The sequence below is a fragment of the Anarhichas minor genome, unplaced genomic scaffold, assembly GCF_050575085.1.
Source record: "Anarhichas minor isolate MPS153535 unplaced genomic scaffold, ASM5057508v1 ptg000054l, whole genome shotgun sequence".
Classification (NCBI taxonomy): domain Eukaryota; kingdom Metazoa; phylum Chordata; class Actinopteri; order Perciformes; family Anarhichadidae; genus Anarhichas; species Anarhichas minor.
Genome location: NW_027466500.1, coordinates 1759258 through 1782052, shown reverse-complemented (window position 1 = coordinate 1782052; position 22795 = coordinate 1759258). Strand labels below are relative to the sequence as shown.

Here is a 22795-nt window from a genome sequence, read left to right as displayed (position 1 = left end):
AGAAAATGCTACAAAGTCATACAATATTGAACATTGTCCCCTATAACCTTGCCCTAAGAGCATTAATAAAAGATTATTATTAAGTAAGGCTCAGTTGAAAGTCTTTTTCGGCCCCTGATCCCTGTTTTTGGCGATAAAACTTCCTGGCACAAAGGAACCACATCCTGCCCTGCTGTCTGACAGACAATTCCCCTTTAAATGATTTATTACTGGGTGTTAATTATGCAAATGATGTCCAAACAAACTCGTCACGAGGACAATTAAGACAGCCGTTAATTAGTGGCCAGTTCTCTTCTTGCTTCACTGACATTCAATTAAAAATTGGCTTTGAACAAGCACGCTGTCTAGTACGGCGGTCCTGGCACGGCGCGGAGCAGAGGTGGGCTGGAACCATGCACTCTTTTGATGAGGCCGGGCTAGAGATCACGGCCATTTCTTTCTCTGTCTATTTAAGACGTTACATGTGGGATTGTTTCATTAATGTATCCCTGTGAAGACAATAACGTTGGCAAAATAAATATATTAAACGCCCATCTCCATTAAAATGGTGGCCCCAGTGAACTGCCTCACGCCTCATTTAATTTTGTTCAACTTCTCAGGAGCGGTCTCCCTGTGAAATCTTTCAAAAACCCCTTCCAGTAGACTGGTCAGTTAGGCATCAGTGAGTAATAATGAAATCTGCTGCCCCAGCTCAGTTGATTGGAGCTAAATAAATCCCCAGCAGCAGGTATATCACAGTTTACTTCACAATTCTTACACTGAAAAGTCATTTTTAATTATCATTCAGCAACCACAAACTTGGTGCAGTGCCTTAATGTTGATACGCTCACCTTCACAGTTAAATACATTAATTCACACTTTCTTTTAAGAACTCGACTCACACTTAAAAGACCACACAGTCAGCATCACACATTTCATGTACAACAAATTCAAAACTCTGTAATTAGGTTATTTCCTTTAAGTTGTCATTTGGTGACAGCAGTGACAGCAGCTTTTATCCTTCTAATAATTGCACAACTCCAAAGTTTTTAATGAGAATAAGAAGCTGTTTTCACAGCTACACACTGAGGAAGCGGCATTTGTTTTCTGGACACCTGTACCTTGTACTGTTGCCTTGGTGTCCAGCCTGTTGTCATCGTGATTGCTCCCATCCACGTCCTGGGTCACAGGCTCTGTGTGAGGAGGGGCTGCTGATGATTGATGGCCTGCAATTTGGTCATTCATTAATAAAGACACTTAATTGGAGGCAAATGAACAGTCAAGGCTAGGTTGCATAGAAGACTTGGTGACATTTAATATGAAAATGAGAATCACGTCGGTTGCGAGAACTTTAAGCTCACAAAAAAAAAAAGCCCCATAAGGAATTCATGATACCTCCCAAAACAGTGTGTGTGCCTGTGTACCTGTGTGTGTGTTGGCAGTGTGCAGCAGGGTGTGCTCTGCCTGATCGCGCAGTTTGACTTCCTCCTCCAAGGCCTCCTGTAGTCTCCTCTTACTCCTCTTCTCTTTCTTCAGGCGCTTCTGGATCAGAACTAAATAGAGAAGAAGACGAGGAAGAGGAAAAAGAAGGAGAAGAAGAAGAGGAAGAAGAAGAGGAAAAGACAAAGGATGTCAAGTAAATGTGTTTTGCATATGAAGTTATTCAGATATTTTTTTAACTTGACTTCATTTGTATCCATTCATGCAGGAATTTGTTGTTTGTTTGCCCAATATGCTACTGGCTCATGGTTTACTTATACTGAAAGTACAGTATACTGTGCATGAAATCAAACTGGATGCGTTCACAGAGTTTACTCTGCAGAGTTTACTCTGCTGTTTCATGCCTGCGATGCTTGATGTGGTTCGGCCTACCTCTGTTTTTCTGCTCCATGCTCAGCTGCCTCTCCAGGGTCTCTCTCAGCTCCCTCTCTCGGACCAGTTCCATCTTCAGCTCTGTCCTCTCCATCTGGTCCTGCTTCTCCTGCGCCCGGGCGTTCTCTATGGCAACCCTCAGCAGACCCTGCTTGGAGACACAAAGCCACACATCAACAGGTTACACACTGATCAGGAGCTAGGAGACGCGTCTGTCTTCTGCAAGCACTTCACGGAGACAACTTCTTACTCCACCGAAAGTAAATATTTCCCTTTAACAACAAAGGCAAAGTGTGTTTTATAACTTTCAAAATCTAAATGAATTAAAGTGAGCTGCAGTAAATATAAAAATGTATATATAAAATCATGTAAACCACCTCACTGTAAAATTAAAAGATAAAACTAATTTGACTCAGGCAATGTTGTGGTTTTACTCTGATGTATAATTCCTGGATTTCCTCAGGCAGGAAAAGAGAAAAATAAATATATTTGATTTTAACCTCATGACAGTCAACAGTGATCTCTTAACTACACGCTATCAGGTCAGATGAGGTAAAAAAAAAACACTTGTTTTTCCCCTTTTCTTCCTGTGAAAACCCAGCTGGTGAGAGCTTTCATTGTGACTCTTCTATAACAAAGACATGTAAAATATGAGAAGCAGGTCAGCACATGCCCATCCCAATTACTGCACATCTTAAATGTCTGCCTCATCTGCTATTTACCATTTCAGGAAATCCCAAAGAGTGGCTCATCTCCCTTCCTATTCATCTCAGAGTATAATAATAATAAAGCCCCAGCAGAGCCTCACCTGGATGTTCGTGAGCAGGGTCTCTATGGAGGACAAGCCTTCCGGGAAGATGAAGGGAGTGTGGTGGAGACCTGCTGGGAGCTTCTGTCCTGCGGGGTAAGATACCCTCTCACAGCCTGACGGGGGTTTCTGGTAGACTTGTCTATCACAGCTCTCCCTGGTTGTCTGAGCGGCCAATGAGCTGTTATCTGGAGGGCAGAGAGACATTTTGATGTCTAGTTAGTTGAATCAGTTCAACACAAAAAGGCTTACAGTTTATTCTACTTTACTTTTGCAGACACATTATACATTATTCTATGACAAGAGCAAATCCAACAAAGAATTGATCCTACGAACGGGTATTTTTTGTGAAGCCAAACGCTGAGAGTCACATTGTTGCACCGGGTAACATATTCCTTCATTACCTCAAACATGGGCAGGGATATTTTGTTATGAGTCGTTCCTAAGTACACATTTCTGCTGCTGGAAATACTAATCTGCGACTGAAAGTAGTCCCCCACAAATGCACAGTTTACTCCTCTTTGAGTAAGGTGTGCTAAAAACTACAGCGCTCAGCTGTTTTAAAAACCATGGCAGTTTAAGAAAAATGAAAGTATATCTATGAGCTGCTTTTAAAGATGTATGACTTCAGCAGGAACAGAGGGGCTGTGGGATGAGCACCGCGGTAAGGAAGTCAGAAAGTATTGGGAGGTGGACGAACGCATTGTTTGGTTTGGTCTTTCTTGGGTTTTGTTGACAATAATACAAATATAGAATACCCCCAGTCTTTTTCTTACTTTCTTTTCTGAAATGAGGACAACTTCAAAATGAATATTTAGGGTAACGAAAATCATTAAAAATCATTAAAAAAATCATCCTAAAAGTCGCCTGTTTTTACACCTTATTGTATTACTTACTAGTACTAAAACTGAATAGATGTCAAGGCAGCTGGGAATTTTGTAAAGACAATGATGGAAAGTGAAATGACTGTACTGTATGAATGGAATGCAGTAATATATAACATAAGTTCAAACAAAAAAGTCACCTGTTTTCTGTCTTTTTCTTGCACTTACAACTTAATATTTGATGGATTTCACACTGTCTAAATTTGATATTACATTACATTAATTTGACAGTTGTTTTCATCCAAAGCAACATACAATCAGTGCAGTCAACTTCAGCATGAGAGACAGAGATTGATCTTTTTCTTCTTGAAAGTACTATTTTGACGTGTGCTGTGTAAATAAAGTTTACATACGGTCTTTTCCTGTGCCACTGACTCATGTTAAAACCTACAAAATGATCATCGTTCCAGCAACAATATGTAATCAAGGGTGAATGCAAATTTCTATAAATACATAATGTCTTGCAAACATATCAAGGCCAACAGTAAATAGATGTTTACACTAATTACAGAAGTCCTGGTTTGTAGTTTTGAAAACGTGGTTACCCTTTATTAGATGGCACTCTGCCTATTGATAATGCATCACAGCTTGACATCTCCCATAAAAACAGCTAAGAAGCTGCATTATGGATGACCATCTGTTAGTAAACCTGATTCCTGACAGTAGGGGAGATGAAAATTAGCCATCTTTTTTTTTTTTTTCTGCATTTTTTTTTTCCCCCACATCAGGCAGTTTCTCACTTTCTGCGTTCACTGTCATCCGAGCCACTGAGGACGAAGACGTCCTGGGAGTCCGGCGCTTACTGGAGCAGAGACGAGTGTGAACGTGCGATGTGATATCTGGCACTTTTCTCTGTCTGTGACAAATGACAGTGTTTTCTCCACTTAGCTGACCACAGCATCTTCTGCTCCAAATCCACCCACCTCCCCTACACCGCCTCGGCCTCACGTCTTGGCAACTGTCACATTCAAGGTGTTTCACAGATGAGAAGCAATACCACACCCCCTCCCCCCTCCCTCCTCTTTCTCCCCCTTTCTTGCTAAAAGCATTGCTCTGTAGAGAAAGGTAATTAGCAGGTGCTGGCGAGCTCAGCGGAGGGCATCCAACTACACTCCCGTGGCTCACATACAGACACACACACACATTCGTAGCCGCTGAAGTGCGCAGTCAGCAGCGTGGGCTCCCCAGGCTCCTTGGATGTGACTGATCCTTTATTGAGTTACTGTTTTACGCCTACTTTACCTCACACTCACACACACACACACACGTTTGGCATAAATACACACACACACACACACACACACTCACATACACACGGCTGCCAGCTCGTTTGATCATTTACCCATCTCCCTAACCAAGGTCACTGTCTGTTTTTCTCTTAACTTCATCTCTCTTTTTCCCCTCTCTTATTCCTCTCCCACCCGTCCCCAGGGCTAATGAACTTCACCACGTGAAGACTGCCAGTCAGCGGAAGAGAACAGGAGGGAGGAAGAGAAGGAGAGAGACAGACAGAGAATAAAATTCTGCTGATGTTTGGTTAATGGGAGTGAGGTGTCAGGGATGGCCTCTGATCTTTGCTGCATGGATACGTTGTTCAAAGACTACTGAAACAGCACACACAGCCAAAACTGACTCACATACACACACACACACACACACGCACACACACTCTCAGAGATTATCATACAATGGATTGACAGAATGACAGCGCTGAAGTGCTCTTTGAAACTCTGTTCAATCCACGATAAACCTATCCTGTGATGTTGTAGGTCGAACACAAAAGCCTGCAATCCAGCAAATGTACATGTGTTTCATTTGCATGCAGCAAAATCAATTAAAAATCAATTGCATAAATGCGATATGTGATGCATGGCATTCACGTTGTTGGTGCCATCACTGCTTTGTCAATATGTTCACAGATACCTGACAGCATCTGAAACCTTACCTGGGAGGCCTTTGTGATTTTTAGATTCGATTACTGAATAATGTGATTCAGTATTAGAATACATTTACACAGGCGCGTGCACACACATACAAACTCTCAGTTTCTCTCCCTCTCTCTCTCTCTTTCTCTCGCTGTAGATTTCTGCTGACTGTTTGTCCTTCAGCAGTCCTCATTAAGCTAATGCAAACCTCCCTGACAGAGAGAACCAAACAACTGACGTTGCAGCGCCGTGGCAACGCGGGCCCTAACGACAGGGAGGCGGTCGTTATGCAGATGAGGTCCAGCTGAGAGCACGGGAGGCCGCCTGGCTCGTTAGGCCGCGGCCCGGCAAATGGCTCGCTAATGTAACACTGCTTCCTGGTCTAATGGAGCCCTGTTTTGCAGAATTATTTGTCTTTGCTCTCCGCGGGAAGCCAGGGGGGCCACCGACAGCGAGGAGGAGAGGAGAGGAGGAGGAGGAAAGAAGAGGTGAAACAGTGATTCCTTATTGACCCGTTACCTGGGATATTTCTTTCTTGCCAAACTGTTCGAAAACCCGTTCTCTTTTAAAATAAATAGTGTTCAATAAACCATCACAAACTTGTTTAAACAAGTCTGAATGATGACTTGGATGGATAGGATGGAAACCGTATTGACAGACTTTGTTCAAAAGCAATTGATTTGGCAGAGAAATAATCATTACTCATTAATTGTCATTAAATGATTAATGACTTTAACAAGAAATTCTCAGGAAACAGCAAGAACTTGACCTTTGAAGTGTAAGCTGACATTGTTATTCAACAAATTTGAGTAACTATGCAGAGCTCGTTCAAAACAGGCAGATAGCTTGGCCTTCCGTTATTGCTGCTTGTAGCTTTCCAGTGAACCGCTCATCCAGACTACTTCACACCCGACGCGGCTAGAGTATACGCGTCACGTGGGTGCGCAAGCTCACACGAACATCAACCTTGGATGTATGATAAGAAGTGGATGCTGGACCCCAAGATGTCGCCTATTTAGTCCTCTGGTAATTGCCCGCTGGCCCCGCCCATGAGTTCCCGCTCAGCTCATATTGACTTTACATTGTGAACCTAGATATAAAAACCTCCATGGATCATAAATAACAGAAAGAGTCATGATTGGTCTTGTTTACAGTTCGAAGTGTTTTGTCAACAGTTTACAGACGTCTCTTTTACAGCGGTGGCCAATGGGGGAAATGCTTTTAGGCCAGATTTTTTGCTGCAATACCGCAAGTGTGGAGGGGCTCCATATCTAGTCCTTATCATACATCCATAATATTTACGGAGTGCAAGTCGTACCCAGCATGCCTTTTGGCGGTGTCACAGATAATAGGGGTCCCCTCTCAATACACCAAACAGTGTTTAATAACGCAATACTAATAAATATGTCCCGAAGAGCTCACAATCGACACTGCACTTCCTTGAGTCCTCAGCAAAACACCCACCAAGTGTGAAGTCGATCGGATGAAGGGTTGACGAGAACATTGAATGCCAGACGTACAGAAAGAGACTCCTTCCATTTTTTTTTTTAGATGTAAAACAATTCATGTCAGACTACAGACATATAAATACAGTACAAGTTAAAAGTTACATTACATTGTTTTTAAAAGAGCAAAGTTCTGCTGAACCAGATCCGATACGGACTCAAGCTATACAAACATAACAGTGACTCTTACCTCTGTCAGCGTGGCTCCTCTTGTTCTCCTTGCTGTACTCCATTGAGGTCCCATCTGTCTCTCTGGCCACATGCGCCACACCAGGAGAGTGCCCCAACACATTGTGCCTTGATGACAGGCCGTCATCATGTGGGTCTGAAACGAAAATGTAAAAAGTCAAAAAGGTCACAACTCAGAAATACCTCTCGGGTATCATTAAAGCTGGAGCATTCGTCACTTCACCACAGGTTAGTACGCACGTGTGGTTTCTGCAGAACGCTCTGTGTGGGACGGTGAACTGGACACACTGCTGCTGTGATTGGACGACATCTGAGCTTCCTCCAATGAGGGAGAGGGGGACGGGCTGTCGAGCACACGCTCCTACCAAACAACAAGAAATATCGGCTTATAAAGTACAGAACAAACAATAAAAGAAACCACACAAAAAATGTATATATATTTATGCTTCCATTTAATGGCATTTTGAGGATGACTAATTTGCTTAAAAATGAAGATACTGAATTCTGGGTTGGATGATCTTAAGTGAATGCAAGAGAAAAGTTGTTAGATTGTTTAAGACAATACTTTATTTTGGTTACTCACAGTTAAAACTTCATAGGGATTGTGTATCTCTATCTACTGTCTTTTTCTCCATCTACAAGCATAATAGGATTTACCAAATTGGGGGAATTCCAATTTAGAGTCAAAAACAGACATGGGAGTTAGTGCTACTCTGCTAAATTGCTGAAATTGTTTTTTTCCTCCAACGTGAATAGCTACTGTCTCATAAAGTTATGATGGTTAACAAACTGAACTTTACCATCAAAACTGATGTTTTTCAATCACACTAAGTCCATTTAGTTTTAGCTAATGCTAGATTTAACTTGATACAGCTCTCTTGCATTTGCTGACTGCAGTGCAACGCCAGGTTCTCACAGAAATTATACATTTTTATGTCATCATAGTTTTTGTATGTTAAAACAGACGTGTCGAAAAACGTGTCTGGTCCCAATTAGCAGTTTGGGCTTTAGGCAGAATAGAGTTATCCACAAAATCACCTGTAGTCAAAACAAAACTTTATTCTTGTAAAAGCTTTGGAACATATATTGGTATTCTGGTATTCTTTGGTGTTTACAGGAAAATTTGGTGCTCATTTCAATAAGCCTCTCAAATCATCTGTGGGACCTAGCCCAGTGGTTGAACAATGCACCGTTAAAATTACGACCGGAGACGGTACTTCCTGCTGCTGACGAGGACTTGGTGTAATGTCAGACTTTGTGAAGACTGACGCTGACAATCTGAAATGTTTGGCAACATTTGTAATCCTTCCAAACCTCCTTTAAATTATTCTTAAGAGTGAAAACACTCCTTTTAAGCAAAGTAGCCAACTTGGCTGAGAAGGTCAGAGTTTCTGTCTAATATCTCAAATATTGATGAATAGATATGGGATTGGCCTTAAGCCCAAGAACAACTGATTACATTATGGTAGTGATCCAGAACTTGGACCCACCACCAGACAATTGACGTTTTTTTAGCCACAACCATAGAAACGTGATTCTTCACGTATACTGATCAGAAGATCTTGACTTCTAAGGGACAGAAAATACGTCCGTGTATGTTGAAAGCAAGTTATTTAATGTAGTGTTAGGTAGCGTAATCTTGTAACAACTATGTAAATAAAAGTCATGAGATAATAAAAGTCATGTCGTGAGATGCCGAGTGTCACATGGACTCTGGTGGTCAGATCCACCGCGCTGACGGTCCTCTGGGTTTCACCTTAATGACGGAGGTGGGGGTCCTGGCGTGGGGCTTGGCGTGGAGACGCGCCGCGTTGGCCATGCTGGCCAGCGTGTTCAGTCGGTTCATCTGGCCCATTGCCATGGAAACGGAGGCCGGCGCCAGGCTGGCAGGAATCAGAGGATGTGACATCATCATGAAGGGCAACTGATCCAGAACTGGTGTGGGGGGGAGAATAGAATAACATAGAACAGAAAACAGAGTTATTGAAGGAGGAAGTGCACAGGAGATTACAGTAAGAGTCTGTTGGTTCTCATAGAAGGTCAGACCAGCAGCTCTGTTTAAAGGCCATCAAAGCTGCACTTTACATGCACCCAACATGAAACAGGTCTGCTCTCCCTCTTCCTTCATTTTTGCTTCAGTTGTATTTATCCATCACAATTTAAAAGGCTCTGCTCAGCCCTGTGCCGTGCACTGAACTGACATTTTTTCAAACTGGACTCCAAAGTCATTCCTCTGTGAAGTCAATATTACCTGGATGACTGCTCTGCTTCTAAACCACGACGCGAAAATATGTGTGTGAGCGGTCTAGAGACGTGGAGTGTGGAAAAAGATAAGAGCAGGAGGAGAGAAGGAGCAAATGGGAGGGAGGTAGAAGAGGACATGACAGAGAGACACTTCCCCTGCTCATTACAACACAAAAGCACAAACACAGCCTCTCTGGAATTAAAGAAAAAACATCGAACTTTTCTTTCTCGGTGTTCTTGAAGATAGCCCAACACATTTTCAGCGGCTCAAACCAAACTCTTTATTATCTTGGCCAATCTGTTGTTCGCACTCCTCTCGTTAACACAGGCATCCACTATCTTTAAAGAAAATCCTTCCTCTCAACAGCACCCTAGTGGGTTGTTGCAGTCCCTCTATTCATGAAACAAACAATCCTGTTTGGGGGGGAGAAAATGACATAAATATTTATCATTTAATAAAAGGAAAAACAAAAACAAAAGAAACACAGGGAGGAAGTGGAACAAAAGAAGCTGATGGCAGTCCTGGTGCTGGGCCAGCAATGCACGCTGGGTAATTATAAACACAAAGGAAAAAATCTTGGACTCTATTCCACACAATTGTCACAAATAATAGAACGAGTGCATGGAAACAAAAAAAGCCTATCCAAAGAGGGGGGATGAAACAGAACAAATAATAGATGGAAAGGAAAGAAAGAGAGAAAAAAAAGAAGAGAGAAAGAAAAAGAAAAGGGCAAACTAAGAAATAAAGAGCGAGGCGTTGACTTTACGAGTCGGGCTCGCCGGACATATGTGCAGTGCTTTGTGCATTTGGCAGATTAGTCTCTCACTTGCCCAGAGCAGAAACCAATCCAAACAAAAGATCTGTCTGAATGGAGCTAAATAACCAGATGCTCCGACAATAAACTAGCAGCCAACTCCAAATATTAAGCCCTGGTTTAGAACCCGGCGCTCCACTTTTGTAACCCCCCCCCCCCCCTCCCCTCTATAATTTCATTTTCACTCTCCTTCTTCTTAACTCTCTTTTCCCCCCTCTCTTCACTTTCTCTGCCCTCCCATCACTCTCTGTTATGTTTCATTAAAAAACATCAAAAGTCAAAGTGCCTCTCTTATGTTTATCCAAACAAACCATTACTGTAAACAAACAGTTACTGTAAATTTCCCAGAAGATCTTGTTAAATGCAGAAATGGCTGCTCCCCGCTCTTCCCCAGCCCATAAGGTGTCACACTCAGCATTTGTGAGTGTGTGCGTGTGTGTAATCTGAGATTGCCTTTGTAGTGGTTAAAGCCCTGGTAGGGGCCTATCCTTCCCATAAGGCCGTGGGTGGCGGTATGGAAAAAACACATCGTTCTTATGTGTGTATGTATGCCTACGCTGTATGTTTGTGTGTGTGTGTGTGTGTGTGTGTTTCCACTTGACTCTATCATTAACAGTGATTAGGCTTTACAGGTTTATAATGGCTGGTGGTAACCATGCCACCTAACTGCGCACAGATGCCGGCAGTTGTAACGGAGTGTACGCAATGGTAAACAATGCTTAAGGCTGGGAGCGTTTCACAGGCACGGGTAGAGAAAAATATTTACTACACACACAGACACACACACACGCAGTCAAAGCCAAAAACATAAAGGTACTAGGCTCAAACATACAGTGATTTTACTTTTGTCTCCTTCGTTTCTCCGTTTCTGTCCTAAAGCCTTCGGTATGCGCCTCATGGTGAGTCTGTGTGTATGCGTCCCAGGTTGATAGCGTATTCCACACAGACCCCCATAAGCCCTGTCATCTGTCTAAACACACTGATGTCGCTTTAACCTGTCGATAACAGTGGGGGCGGTGCGGCCCGTGTGTGTGTGTGTGTGTGTGCGTGCGTGTGCGTCCGTTCCCCCATCGATTGTCCAGCATTTGTCGTTTGCATTCGGGATAGTGAATTAGAGAGAAGACTATTGATTTGGCTTCAGCCTCTCATCTTATTCATCTCTCTATCATCCGGGTGCGCTTGGTCTCGTCTACTGGCGCTCCACTTTTGCTGGCTGCTTTTCCTTTACTGCAAAGCCAGGAATCGGTGCAAAGGAACAGTTTTTAATATCATATGACTAAATATTATACCGGCACAAGTAGCCAAAGGGATGAGAACACACTGCTTACTTAACTCTGAAATGCAAAGACTTCTCTTCCAGTAAAGCCTGATGTAATGTTACTCGATATGACAGACGAATGCCACACTGAGCATGACTAACGGAGCTGGTGTGGGTCTATGCTCTCTTGATGTGATGACTAATGTGTGCTCATGATTTACCGGCAATATTTTGGGGGCTGCAGAGTGGATGACCAACTGTGTTTTCTCATCTCACTGAATCCCACAAGTATGCAAACAAATCCAAGCTGAAGGAGATATTCACCGTCTAACAATCTACTAAAACTACAAAAACCTGGTGATAAAAAAAATACATCTCCTCATTTATTGATGGTTTGGATTACCTGACCCAGATGTTTATTTTCTAACTTCGTCTGAAGAACTGACTCATTGCTGCTGTTTTTGCGTTCACCGTCTCTCAAAGGAAACCGTACCGGTGAGGAGCGGTGATGTCACATCCTGGTTTTAATCAGCTTGATTCAGCAGCTGCCCATAAACACAGCTGCTCAAGTCGTATTGACTTGGCATCACAGACGTGTACGGACAACAACAGAGCGACATGTTATACGACCATAGCTAAATATGTCGGACCGACGCTTGTGTGTGTGTGTGTGTGTGTGTGTGAGGACGACACTCACTCAGTCCGTGGTTGTGGTCACCGTTCTCTCCGTTTGGCCCGCCATGTTGTTGGTTGCTGTGGTAACTGGCCATGGCCTCCAGCTTGATCTTCTTGGCCAGGGCAGACAGATCTGAGAGGGAGACAGATATATAGAGAGAGAGAGGAAGAAAAAGAAAGAAGAAGAAGAATCAATAAGCGGCAGATCAATGGCCCCGGTGGAGGATTAGAGCAGTGGGTAGGCAGGAGGTTGTCATGGGAAGACAGAGGCCAGCCATTCATTGTGACTGCACCGCTGCACCGGCCATTTAGTCTGCCGGGGAATCAGCAGTGATAGGAACAAGCCAAGACATTCATCTCTCCCACACAGGGACATCACATCCCACAGCACACAGGGCAACACTAACCGGCGGCAGCAGCTCCACCTTTTAGCCAGAGAGCACTTCTTTTGTCAGTGCAAATTAAAAGCATTAGGGGAAAAAAAGTAAAGATACTTATTAATAGGGGTTGTGCACTTTTGGATATTAAGAAATGGAGAGTGACAAAATGTGGCAGGAGGGCTGAGCCGCATTTTAATTTGTGTCTTGAACCCCAGAAGGTAGTTTGACCCTCAGATCAACCTTTAAAAGTCCATCTTATGCCACAGAAAATCAAATATCCCTCGCACTAATACAGACAAACACGGGGAATTACTAAAGTTAGACAAACCCCACAACTGTGCAAACACGACTTGAGGAAACGCAAACAAACCATAAGTCTTAATTTCCTGATCTTGGATACATCTGAATATTTGCAACAAACTGAGCTGCTGAGTGCTATGTCTTTGTTACACACGACGGGTTTTTCTGCTGTGAATAGTCTGTCCGTCTAAGACGTAGACAACCACAACAAATTGCTCCTTTTCTTCTGATCTTCTCTCTTTCTCGTTCCTGCCCTCTTCCCTGCTCTCCTCCCATCCCCTCTCCTTACTTTACCTTTTCAAATGTCAGCATCACAGCGGGACATAAGCCACCGTGTTGCGTGTGTGTGTGTGTGAGTGCATGAGGCGAGAGAAAGAGACTAAGGAGGATGACATCAAAGATTTTCCCTGCCTTTTACGCTCAAATGTCCTCCCGCTCTCTGTCTCTTTCTCCCCTCTCATGTGGCCAGCTCTAATCAGTAGCGCTGACATTGCTGCCGTGCCCTCTCCTTTTGGTGGAAAAAGACTCTTTTCCCACTGAGAAAGATGCTCTTGAACACTCACGCATGCACAACACACACACACGTATACACACACACACACACACTCTCAAGCACCTTTGAACAGTGAGAGGAAGCGGAGCTAACAGAAAATGGCTTCTTTTGAGGCAGGGAATGAAAAGATCAGGTTGCAGTGAAGAGCACAAAGCCAAGGGCAACTTTGAGAGCGGTGAGGTGCCGACAATTACTTTTCTCCCTTTCTCTGTGCTACACACACGCACTCACACACACACACACACACACACACACACACACACACACACACACACACACTCAAACACACTGTTTGTCACAAGAACAAGCAGCACTATGGCCTTAAGCAGGCAGTTGACTAACTGTTCAAATATACAAAACAGACTCTGACATTACAAATAATAGATTTTCCTACATTCAATTATTTATGCTCGTCTTTTCACCTGCTCATACATTAAAAATAGTTTAATTATCCTACAACTTCATAATTCAAGAGACAATTAATGGGCTTGAGTGTCGTTTACGCAAGAATAATTTTTAGTCACAACCAAATTAAACATTTGAACTCCTGTTTTTGTATTCAAACAGGACATTTTAAAGCAGAATAAAGGTGATTTCAAAGGCCTATATATCATGAATCTTGCTCAACTTTGTGTACTTATAATTCAAGAAAAAAAAAAAGGCCAACTTGCAAGTTATGAGTTGTTTCTCGAGTGTCAGCAGTGTGTATGCTAATCTTAGTAATCAACACACAGGTCGCCTCCCAGAACCCCGCCTCCTCACACTATTGATGATGGGTAAAAATGTATAATTTTGGGGATCTGCAGGAAAAGTAGAAAACCGCCAAATCCTGTGTCTGTCCTGCATAAGCAACCTGCTCTTTTCTCTAAACCGATGGCAGTAACTCAGCTGGCTGCCAGGTCGCTGCTTTCACTTTCCGACAGCTGAAAAGAGAACAGAATTTGAACTTTGCCAGCAGCTCCTCTGAGGGCTGGAGCAACAATGTGTCACTAATTCACTGTTTAAAGCAGCTCGTGGAGCCAAAAGAGGGATTCCCACTTTGACTTCTGTACAGTTCTGAAGAATTACAAACCTTGACCTTATGGAAAACGAAAAGGGGGATTTAGAGAGTCAGAGAGGCTTTTCTCCCTTTAATGGATCTTTGATACAGAATACACTGGCAAGTCAATTGACTTGTTTTGAGCCAAGTGACTTTTATCACCAAATAATATATGAACTGTGAAATAGCAAAGATATCAATTATACATTTAATATTTAATAAAAAATGCATTAAACTAAATGCATGTATTTGAGTCAAATGAGCAAAACATTTTTTTTGTTTTTTTATCATTTATTCTTTCATTTATTCTGATCAATTATTTTTGATATTTACACATACATCTTTGCACTGAAGAACTGAACCTAACTACATGTGTCAGTCACTGCAATTTGTGTTCCAAACCAGGAACATTTCTAATAATATATCTACTTCGCGTTACATTGTGATTTGGCGAGAAAAAAAGCTAAATTAAAACACAAATTAAAGATTAAAAAAACAAACATTTGTCCTCACTTTCGTGGAAAATATATTTTGGAACTAGAATATGTCCAACTTGTCAATTTCAGATGCACAGTGGACATCATAAGTACATGGTGTCAGAGATTACTACTCTCAACAGTGGTTGTTTAGTATGCGTGCCTGTGGTATTGTTTCTACTGTACACATTGTGCACACAGGTATATGTGCGTAGTGAGAACTGGGTGGTCACCTGCAGGAGGTATGATCCCAGCATGCATCAGACCGCTGTGGGACAGCATGTGGTGAGTCCCGCCCTCTGTCACACTCTGCAGCCTCTTGGGCGGTCGTCCCGGCCTCGAACTGCAGGCAGAAAACACAGGATAACATTAGTCATTAGGCACTTTAACACTTAATACTCCCTCCCTTTTTTCATGCTGCGACTGAGATGGGGGGGCTTGGTTAGAGAAACTGCCCCTCAGTCTGCAAACCTCTGCTCCTGCTGAAGTGTCAACAAGCAAAACACTGAAACCTGAGCGGTTGCAGGAAGGCTTCTGTACAGCAAATCTGACCTCCCTGTGGATACGAGCAAGCAAAAAAGGAGTTTCCCTATGGCATCAATAAAGCACCTCATTACGGTTCAGCTTACTCATTCATTTGTTTGCTTATTAAATGTGTTTGCTCGCCTCCTTCCCTCAACATCCTTTCCTCATTTGGTCATTCCCTTTTTTTCCCGCCATGTCACAAATTTCCTCGATAAAGGCTGCGACTACAAGCAGATTCACATGGTTTGATTGAGCCGGGCATGCTCAATCAATCCTGGAGGAGGTATGTGAAAAGCTGTCAGACATCACTTTGGCTCTGACTAAACGGTGTGAATGTCCTGACAGGGGAAATGACACGGGCCACATCAGGCTTAATGACAAGCAGCGCAGCTCATCTCCTTTCATAGCAACCTGACATTGGATAACACATGAGTGTGTGGGTGAGTATATGTGTCTGTGAAGTGTGTGTGTCTGATATTAAAAGACAGAGTCAGTGAAAGAGGGGGGAAAGAAGAGGGGAAAGAAAAACGCGTGACAGAGGACAAAAGAATCAACAACAATAAAGATGAAAAGGGAGATGGAGGGAAAGATGAGGAGATGTAAAGTGAGAGGAGAATAAACCTATAGAGGGAGAGTCCGAGAGAGTGAGAAAAGGTGGGGAAGTAGAGTAAAAAAAAAAAGGGGGAGAGATGGACTAGCAGCAGCTTCCTAGCGTGAGGTGTCTTTGAGCAGATTTTAATTAGAATCTAATCCAGCCGTCATTAAGGCCCCATAAACGAAGCTGTCAGTCAGGAGATTAATGGCACCGCATTTGCATATTGCATATAATTCATCAATTACCCGGCAGAAAGGACCAATCCCCTGTTGACACACCCACTGGCTGAGAAGGGGGGGGGGACGGGACAAAAAGACAGAAGGAAAGATTGGGTAGTCACTAACTGTGGGAGAAAAACAGGTAGCTTGAGTGCGTGTGAGCGCACACCGGTGTGTGTGTGTGTGTGTGTGTGTGTGGATGTGTGTGATATGTGTGTGTACGTGTGTGTGTGTGTATGAAGTGTTCAAAGGTTAATTTGATGAGCCGATGAGCTCCACAGTTCCTGCCCTCAGTTTTAATGAGTTGTTATTATTGTCTCTTATTATGGGCCCAGACCGACTGGGATGTGACAGCTGACATCAGATATCTCACACACACACACACACACACACACACACACACACGCACGTGTGTACACACACACACGCACACACACACAGATAGGCACATAGACAGTGAGAGGGACACACTCAGGTAAATGTACACATACACACACCCTGACAGACAGACAGACAGCAGAAATGTGCAAGAAGGATGAAGTTGTGAGTGCATGTGTGTGTATGTGTGTGTCTGTCTGTCTGTCTGTTAGTGTTGTTTTTTCGGAGGCGGGGGTGCATTCACATCACACACAATATTTTTTGCAGTGCATATAGAGAGGCATACTGTGCTTAACAAAAGCAGGAAATGTATTTTTAGTTCTCAAGTTTAAAGGTAAAGCAACATAGTTCCACTGCAACTGATGTTGGAACACCTTAAATGAACACGCACACACACACGCACACAAACACACACACAAACACATGCACACAAATGCAGAGGCCAACACCGGTCAGGGGAAATAAAACACACAGAGACCACAAAGTCTGTGGTTGGTTTTTACAGCAGCCGCTTCCCTTTCCCTTACTACTGTTTATTTGCACACACTAATTAATGGCCTGTGTGTACTGTGTGCGTGTGTTGTGTTCTTGTTAGTGGGTGTGTGTATATGTTGCATTTTAGCGGGCATAAAGAACTGGAACCTAATTTTGTGTTTAGTCTGCAAGTGCGTTGATACATCAAAGTGACCCGTAGAGGGAGGTCTATGTGTGTGTTGAGCATGCGTGTGTGTGTGTTTTGTGAGTGTGTGTGTGTGTGTGTGTGTGAGGTTGGAGAGCACCGGTTCCCTGAGGTAGGATTAATGAAAAAGCCTTTCATGGAAAAGTCATCAAGCTGTGGGGATGGAATGAGAGAGAGGAGGGGGGAGAGAGAAAACAGTTCATTGTGTGTGTGTATGTGTGTGTGTGTGTGTGTGTGTATAAGGTGTGTGAGTGTGTAGAGGAGGGGGTGTATGGCTTATGACCTCTTTGTCTCAAACTTTAATTAAAATCTCACCCAGACGTCCTCCCTCATGCCAATGCTCCGGCCACACACACAGACACACACACATACACACACACAAACACACATTTAAAAAAAGAAAGGTACTCTGTACATTGAGTTCTGCCCTCCAAGCTTAGCTTTGCCTAGTGTGTGTGTGTGTGTTACCTGAAACATGAAACGCCAAACATGGCAGCTGGAGCTTAGCACAGGTGGAACAGAAACAAAACATAACAAAGATGACAGATCTTTCTCTTCCCCGCTAACACACACACACACACACACACACACACCTCACACACACTGTGTGGAAAAAGAAAATAATAAAAGCAGAGGAAGTGTTGCAGTCAAAACAGTGGAACAGCTACTGACTTGGAGGGACTGAGGTGCTGATAGGTAGCAGCTGTGTGTGTGTGTTTATGCGAGTGTGTGTCGGAGAACTAGCTCAAACAAGATTTTTGTTTGGAATATATTAGCGCCGGTTTACAGCTCCCATGCTCCCATCCTTTCAATCTGTGTTTATCACACGGGGTTTGTATTCGCCGTCACGGTCCGGTTTGATAAATCATATCGTTGTCGCCGTGCGCAGGAAGACTTATGCTGCTGGTCAGAGAACGCAGGGAAAGATTGATGTTGTGATCTTCCTCTCAAAATCGAGGGATGAAAAAAAAAAAGCTTTATGCGGCATTGTTATTAGGAAAGCCTGTGTGATGATGTCATGAAAGAAGCAGGCAGGACAAAACAGACACACACACACACACAGGACGTTTGATCACGGCAAGAATCTGATCTCCTAAACTGATACCGCCTTGCATTCCTCTCCCACATTCCAGGGTCAAGACGATGTCAAGACTGTGTGTGTGTGTGTGTGTGTGTGTGTGTGTGTGTGTGTGTGTGTGTTCAAAAGTCTGTGTGTACCCTATTAAAACCTGTCATAGTGGAAGACATGGAGGCCCGCTCTATCTCACCGTGCTCTTCTCTATAAAACATCAAAAGAGTGCGGAGGTTAAAGTTGAGATAATCACCCCACCCTAACACACACACACACACACACACACACACATCCTCCCCTTCATCCTAACGCTGCTGACTTTGACAGTGAGTTATGGCGTGGCAGTGGGGCTCGGCTTTGAGGAGTCCACCTTCCCACACATACACACAACACGGGGCTCGCCGCTGCCAACTTATTCGGCCGAGGTTTGCCACAGAGAAACACAAAGAGCAAGCTTTTGTTGCACTCCGCAGGCCACTTTGTCTCATTTATCATTAATTGTTTGATTTAACTAAGTCGTTTTTTTTTCTTTGTTTGCCCAAAGTTTATTCTATTCCTGCTTCATACATGTCCGTAGTTGCTGCAAAGAACTGAGTTGTGAACTCGTTTTTTGTAACATATCCCTTAAAGGGTTACTCAACCTAAATTATAATAGAAGATAATTTCCCTTTTACCTCCCGTGGTATCCAGCCACAGACTTTGAGGTGCAGAGTTTTCTGCTTCCACCCCGATACAATAGAGGTGAACGCTATTTTGTTTGTGGTGCTTATGCCATTAGAAAAAAAAAAAAACATCGTTTTTATGGGGACTTTTTCTACAGACGGAGGCCTAAAGAGGAATTAAGTCATCTGAAAACCATTATCTGTAATATAAAGTAACAAGGACATCGTTTCTGGAAAGGCACTTGTTATACCGTCATAAAAAAAATTCCATTCACCTACTAAAATATAGTCAAAGAAAACCAAAACTATCTGCATGGTAGACATCAAGTAGCAAATGATAAAATACATTTGTGTTTTGTTGTAATTTAGGTGAACTTATTCTCGTAGCATTGCTTAGAAAACACATATCTTTTGCTACTTTTCCGGTCTTTGTGTGTAAACGATGTTCACACGCACAGATGCAGAAACCATGTGTTGTTATTAGAACCTGCTTTGTTAAAAAGTCACAAGAGATCTTGTTACCTCGCCACACTATACAACTTTTATGTCGAGGGTTGGCATTTGGGTACTTTACACAAAGTTTACAAACAGTATATATGTACAATATATGCGCACACACACACAGTTTGACCTGAGCGAGCTGTTTGATGCTGTGTTCCTAACAGAGACTGAAACTGTTCCTTTGTGAGGGAGAAAGAAAAGGACGGAGGATCAGGTTGCCTCCTACACGCCATGTTCTCTCTGTGGAACTAATGTCATTTAGCAGCAAAAGCCAGCAAACACACAGGCGTGACTGTGTGAGTTTGTGTGTTAGGAGATGACAGAGTGTGTTTGTGTGCCACCTATGCATGAATTAGAACTCGGCTTTGACTGAGGGTGAAGTCTGCCCTTCTTCATGGTGTGATGAGTCAGTGGTCAGGGTGTGTGTGTGTGTGTGTGTGTGTGTGTGTGTGCACAGCAGGAGTAAAGAGTGAGACAAAGAGACGATGGAAAGACAGTGATAAACAAAGGACATTTTCATAATTTCTGTTTTGCTTAATCTTAAAAGAGCCAATGAATTGAACAAACAGCCAATAAGAATAAACAGGAGGAATCCATGTAAAGCATTCTGTTAGTCATGTTAAACTATCAGACAAGGCTGTTATTTCCCCTCCAGCCTGTCTGACGGTACTGGACTGGAAAATAATAAGTGATGGCTGTCTTAATCAGTAACAAAAACCTCGCTGAGCCCTGACGCTGTCAGAGAGCCGTAACATCATGTTGTTGGAGATGAACTGGCCTTCCCCGCTTTAACGATAACCATCCAGAGTCCCACGTTTTAGTTTTTTTTTTTACCTGCTCCTGTATGTTGCTCCATCCACACCAAGGATTACTTAGAAACTTCTACTTCGGGGGGCCGATACTAATGGCCACCGCAGCACATTTGAAGCCCTCAGACAAAGAATCACGGAAGTCGTTTGAAGATTTCAGTCGAGTGATGTTTTCAGATCTCATTAACTAAAGGCTGTTTGAGTGTTGTGTGGATAATTAGAGACGGCGGAGACCGTGTATTTTCAGCGGTTGTATAACAACGTTCCCATTAACACCTGACATAGAAGAAATCCCAAAGCAGCCTCAAGATGCATCTGGATTGTGTCGTGGTTGGAGGGCCTCAGACGCTTAAGCGCAGGTGCTAATCCGTGCACATGGAGCCGGGAGCTGATTCTCAATAAAGGTTTGTTTATTTTTAATGTGTTTCTGGTTTTTTCTCAACAAGTCAAAGCTTGCATCAAAGCTTAAAGTTAAAAGTAGAGCCATAACAAAGCACCTGAATTATTTGACCTACACCCATGAAACACAACAAAATAAGTAGGCAATACATTGCACAATCAGGGTGGTTTTTGGTGTCTATCTGCACACATCTTGGCACATCCTCTTTCTGTATTTAATGGCAGGTGTAAATTGGATCATCCATGCTCCAAGGAGCAGGGATTAACTATCAAATAATATAAATTCCCCAAACTAAGGCTAATCCACCCTCAACTGGATTCAAACCCATGCTGTTATGAGCATGTGGTCTGCACAACAGCAGACTGAGGCACCAGGAAACCACAAATCCCAGCCAAATTATGGCCCTTTTATCCAAACATCCCATTGGATTGATGACCCATGTAGTTGGTCACCATCGGAGTTCTGCAAAACAGCTAATTTACATAATCGCATCATAAATACCGAGAATTCATTTAATCATCTCCTCTGTTCTGATGCTCAGGGCTAAAGAGTGTAGATATGATAAGACAGCGAGTTATTAAGGAGGGGGAGAGAGGGAGAGGGGGAGAGGGAAGGAGAGAGAGAGCAAAGGGATCAGTGAGTGAGTGAGTGAGCTTGTCCTGATTTAAGCTGCCGCTTGGGGCCAAATGAAAATTAATTAATTTCTGTGAAGAATCAATTTCTCAGAATGACAGTGTCAGATTCAATGTGTGCGTCTATGTGTGTGTGTGTGTATGTGTGTGTCAGAGAGAGACAGTATGTGTGTGTGTGTGTGTCAGAGAGAGCGAGAGATCATAGTGTTTGATAACATGACAAACTTTTAAAGATTAGTTTTATTAGGATTACTAAAATTAATTATCGTCAACAACATCGCAGCTTTTATCATCTGTCAAAATGGTAAATAGTGACAGGCCCAGCAGTGATGAAGTAAATATACAACCGCCGATACAAATTAAAGAAATCATATTTTAAGATAAATGAATTCATGGAATATTCCTCGTCCCTGTGTACTGACGCTTACATGTTTAACTGTGGCTTCTAGAAGACTCTATTAGTTTTTAATTAAGAGGAATCTCATGCAGGTATCAGAGTAAAGTTACAGCCATGTCCTGGAATATTACAGAAATATTAGGATGAAGGCCTACCCCATAAAGTTGTTGCAAACTTATCATTAACTATATTAGACTCACAATTTGCAGTATTTAGATTTTTGTGATGAATCCTGGAAGTTTTTGTCATGACCTGTAGTCTGATGTCAGACAGTATAAAGATGAGTGGAAGTCCCTAAAATGATGTTCCCTCCTTTAAAAGCTACCTGCTTTAGATAACCCCACCTGCTGCACCCATCCTCAAACATCAGTGGGTATCCCTACATCAGCCCCATCACGACGCACTGTCCCCCCTCTCTCCTGTCCCCCACGCGCGCCTCACCTTGCGGTGGTACAGTCGTTGTAGAGCGTCTCGAAGTCCTGCCTGGAGATGAGTTTGCACCGGTTCACCCCGGGCTGGATGGCCCCGAGCCCCCGCAGCACCCGGACCTGCTCCACGTTGCACACCACCGGGGCAATGTCCAGTCGTTTGAGCTTGGTGTAGACGGTGTGGAGCCCGCCGACCAGGTGCTTGAGAAACACGTCGAAAGCCTGGGGCAGGCAGATGAGCTCCGTGTCCTTCACCGTGAACGAGGCCAGATTGGCACCTTTCACCTCCACCAGTTTGCACTCGTTGTTCTGCGGCGTGCTCTCCACGGGCGACGGGGTGGCGTACACCGGCTTAGCGCCGCCGGACACCGGGGCTCCGCCGGTTTTCAACGGGGTCCCGTTCGCCAGCAAGAGGTCCGCCCTGAACTGGTGAAGAAGCGTCGGGTGCGCCACCGGAGGAGCCGGGGAGGCAGCAGCGGAGGTGGCCGCAGGTGGCGGGGAGTTGGTGGCCGGAGAGACGGAACTAGGCGACGGGTGGTGCCCGAGTGTAGCGGCGGGGAGCAGAGCCGGAGCAGCCGGAGTGGCCATGGTAGTCAT

The 22795-nt window shown here is 43.6% G+C and overlaps 1 protein-coding gene and 1 long non-coding RNA gene across 3 annotated transcripts in view; one reads left to right on the top strand and one right to left on the bottom strand.

Annotated features, from left to right (window-relative positions):
* LOC142931727 (uncharacterized) overlaps positions 1-4721 on the top strand; it is a 9694-nt gene extending 4973 nt beyond the window's left edge. Inside the window, exons 2-4 of one of the 2 annotated variants that reach the window (XR_012947404.1) lie at positions 1516-1615; positions 1877-2111; positions 2582-4721. This is a non-coding gene — a long non-coding RNA (uncharacterized LOC142931727). Of the gene's footprint in view, positions 1-1515; positions 2112-2581 lie in introns of both variants that reach the window. The other variant, XR_012947403.1, reaches the window with a different exon arrangement.
* The window catches only part of dachc (dachshund c), a 23525-nt gene extending 730 nt beyond the window's left edge, over positions 1-22795 (bottom strand). Inside the window, exons 1-10 of the mRNA XM_076075796.1 lie at positions 22212-22795; positions 15136-15245; positions 12177-12287; positions 8919-9097; positions 7403-7523; positions 7164-7298; positions 2660-2847; positions 1852-2002; positions 1404-1532; positions 1101-1205 (exon numbers count right to left, since the gene is read on the bottom strand). Coding sequence (XP_075931911.1) covers positions 1101-1205; positions 1404-1532; positions 1852-2002; positions 2660-2847; positions 7164-7298; positions 7403-7523; positions 8919-9097; positions 12177-12287; positions 15136-15245; positions 22212-22795 — 1813 coding nt within the window. The remainder of the gene's footprint in view (positions 1-1100; positions 1206-1403; positions 1533-1851; positions 2003-2659; positions 2848-7163; positions 7299-7402; positions 7524-8918; positions 9098-12176; positions 12288-15135; positions 15246-22211) is intronic.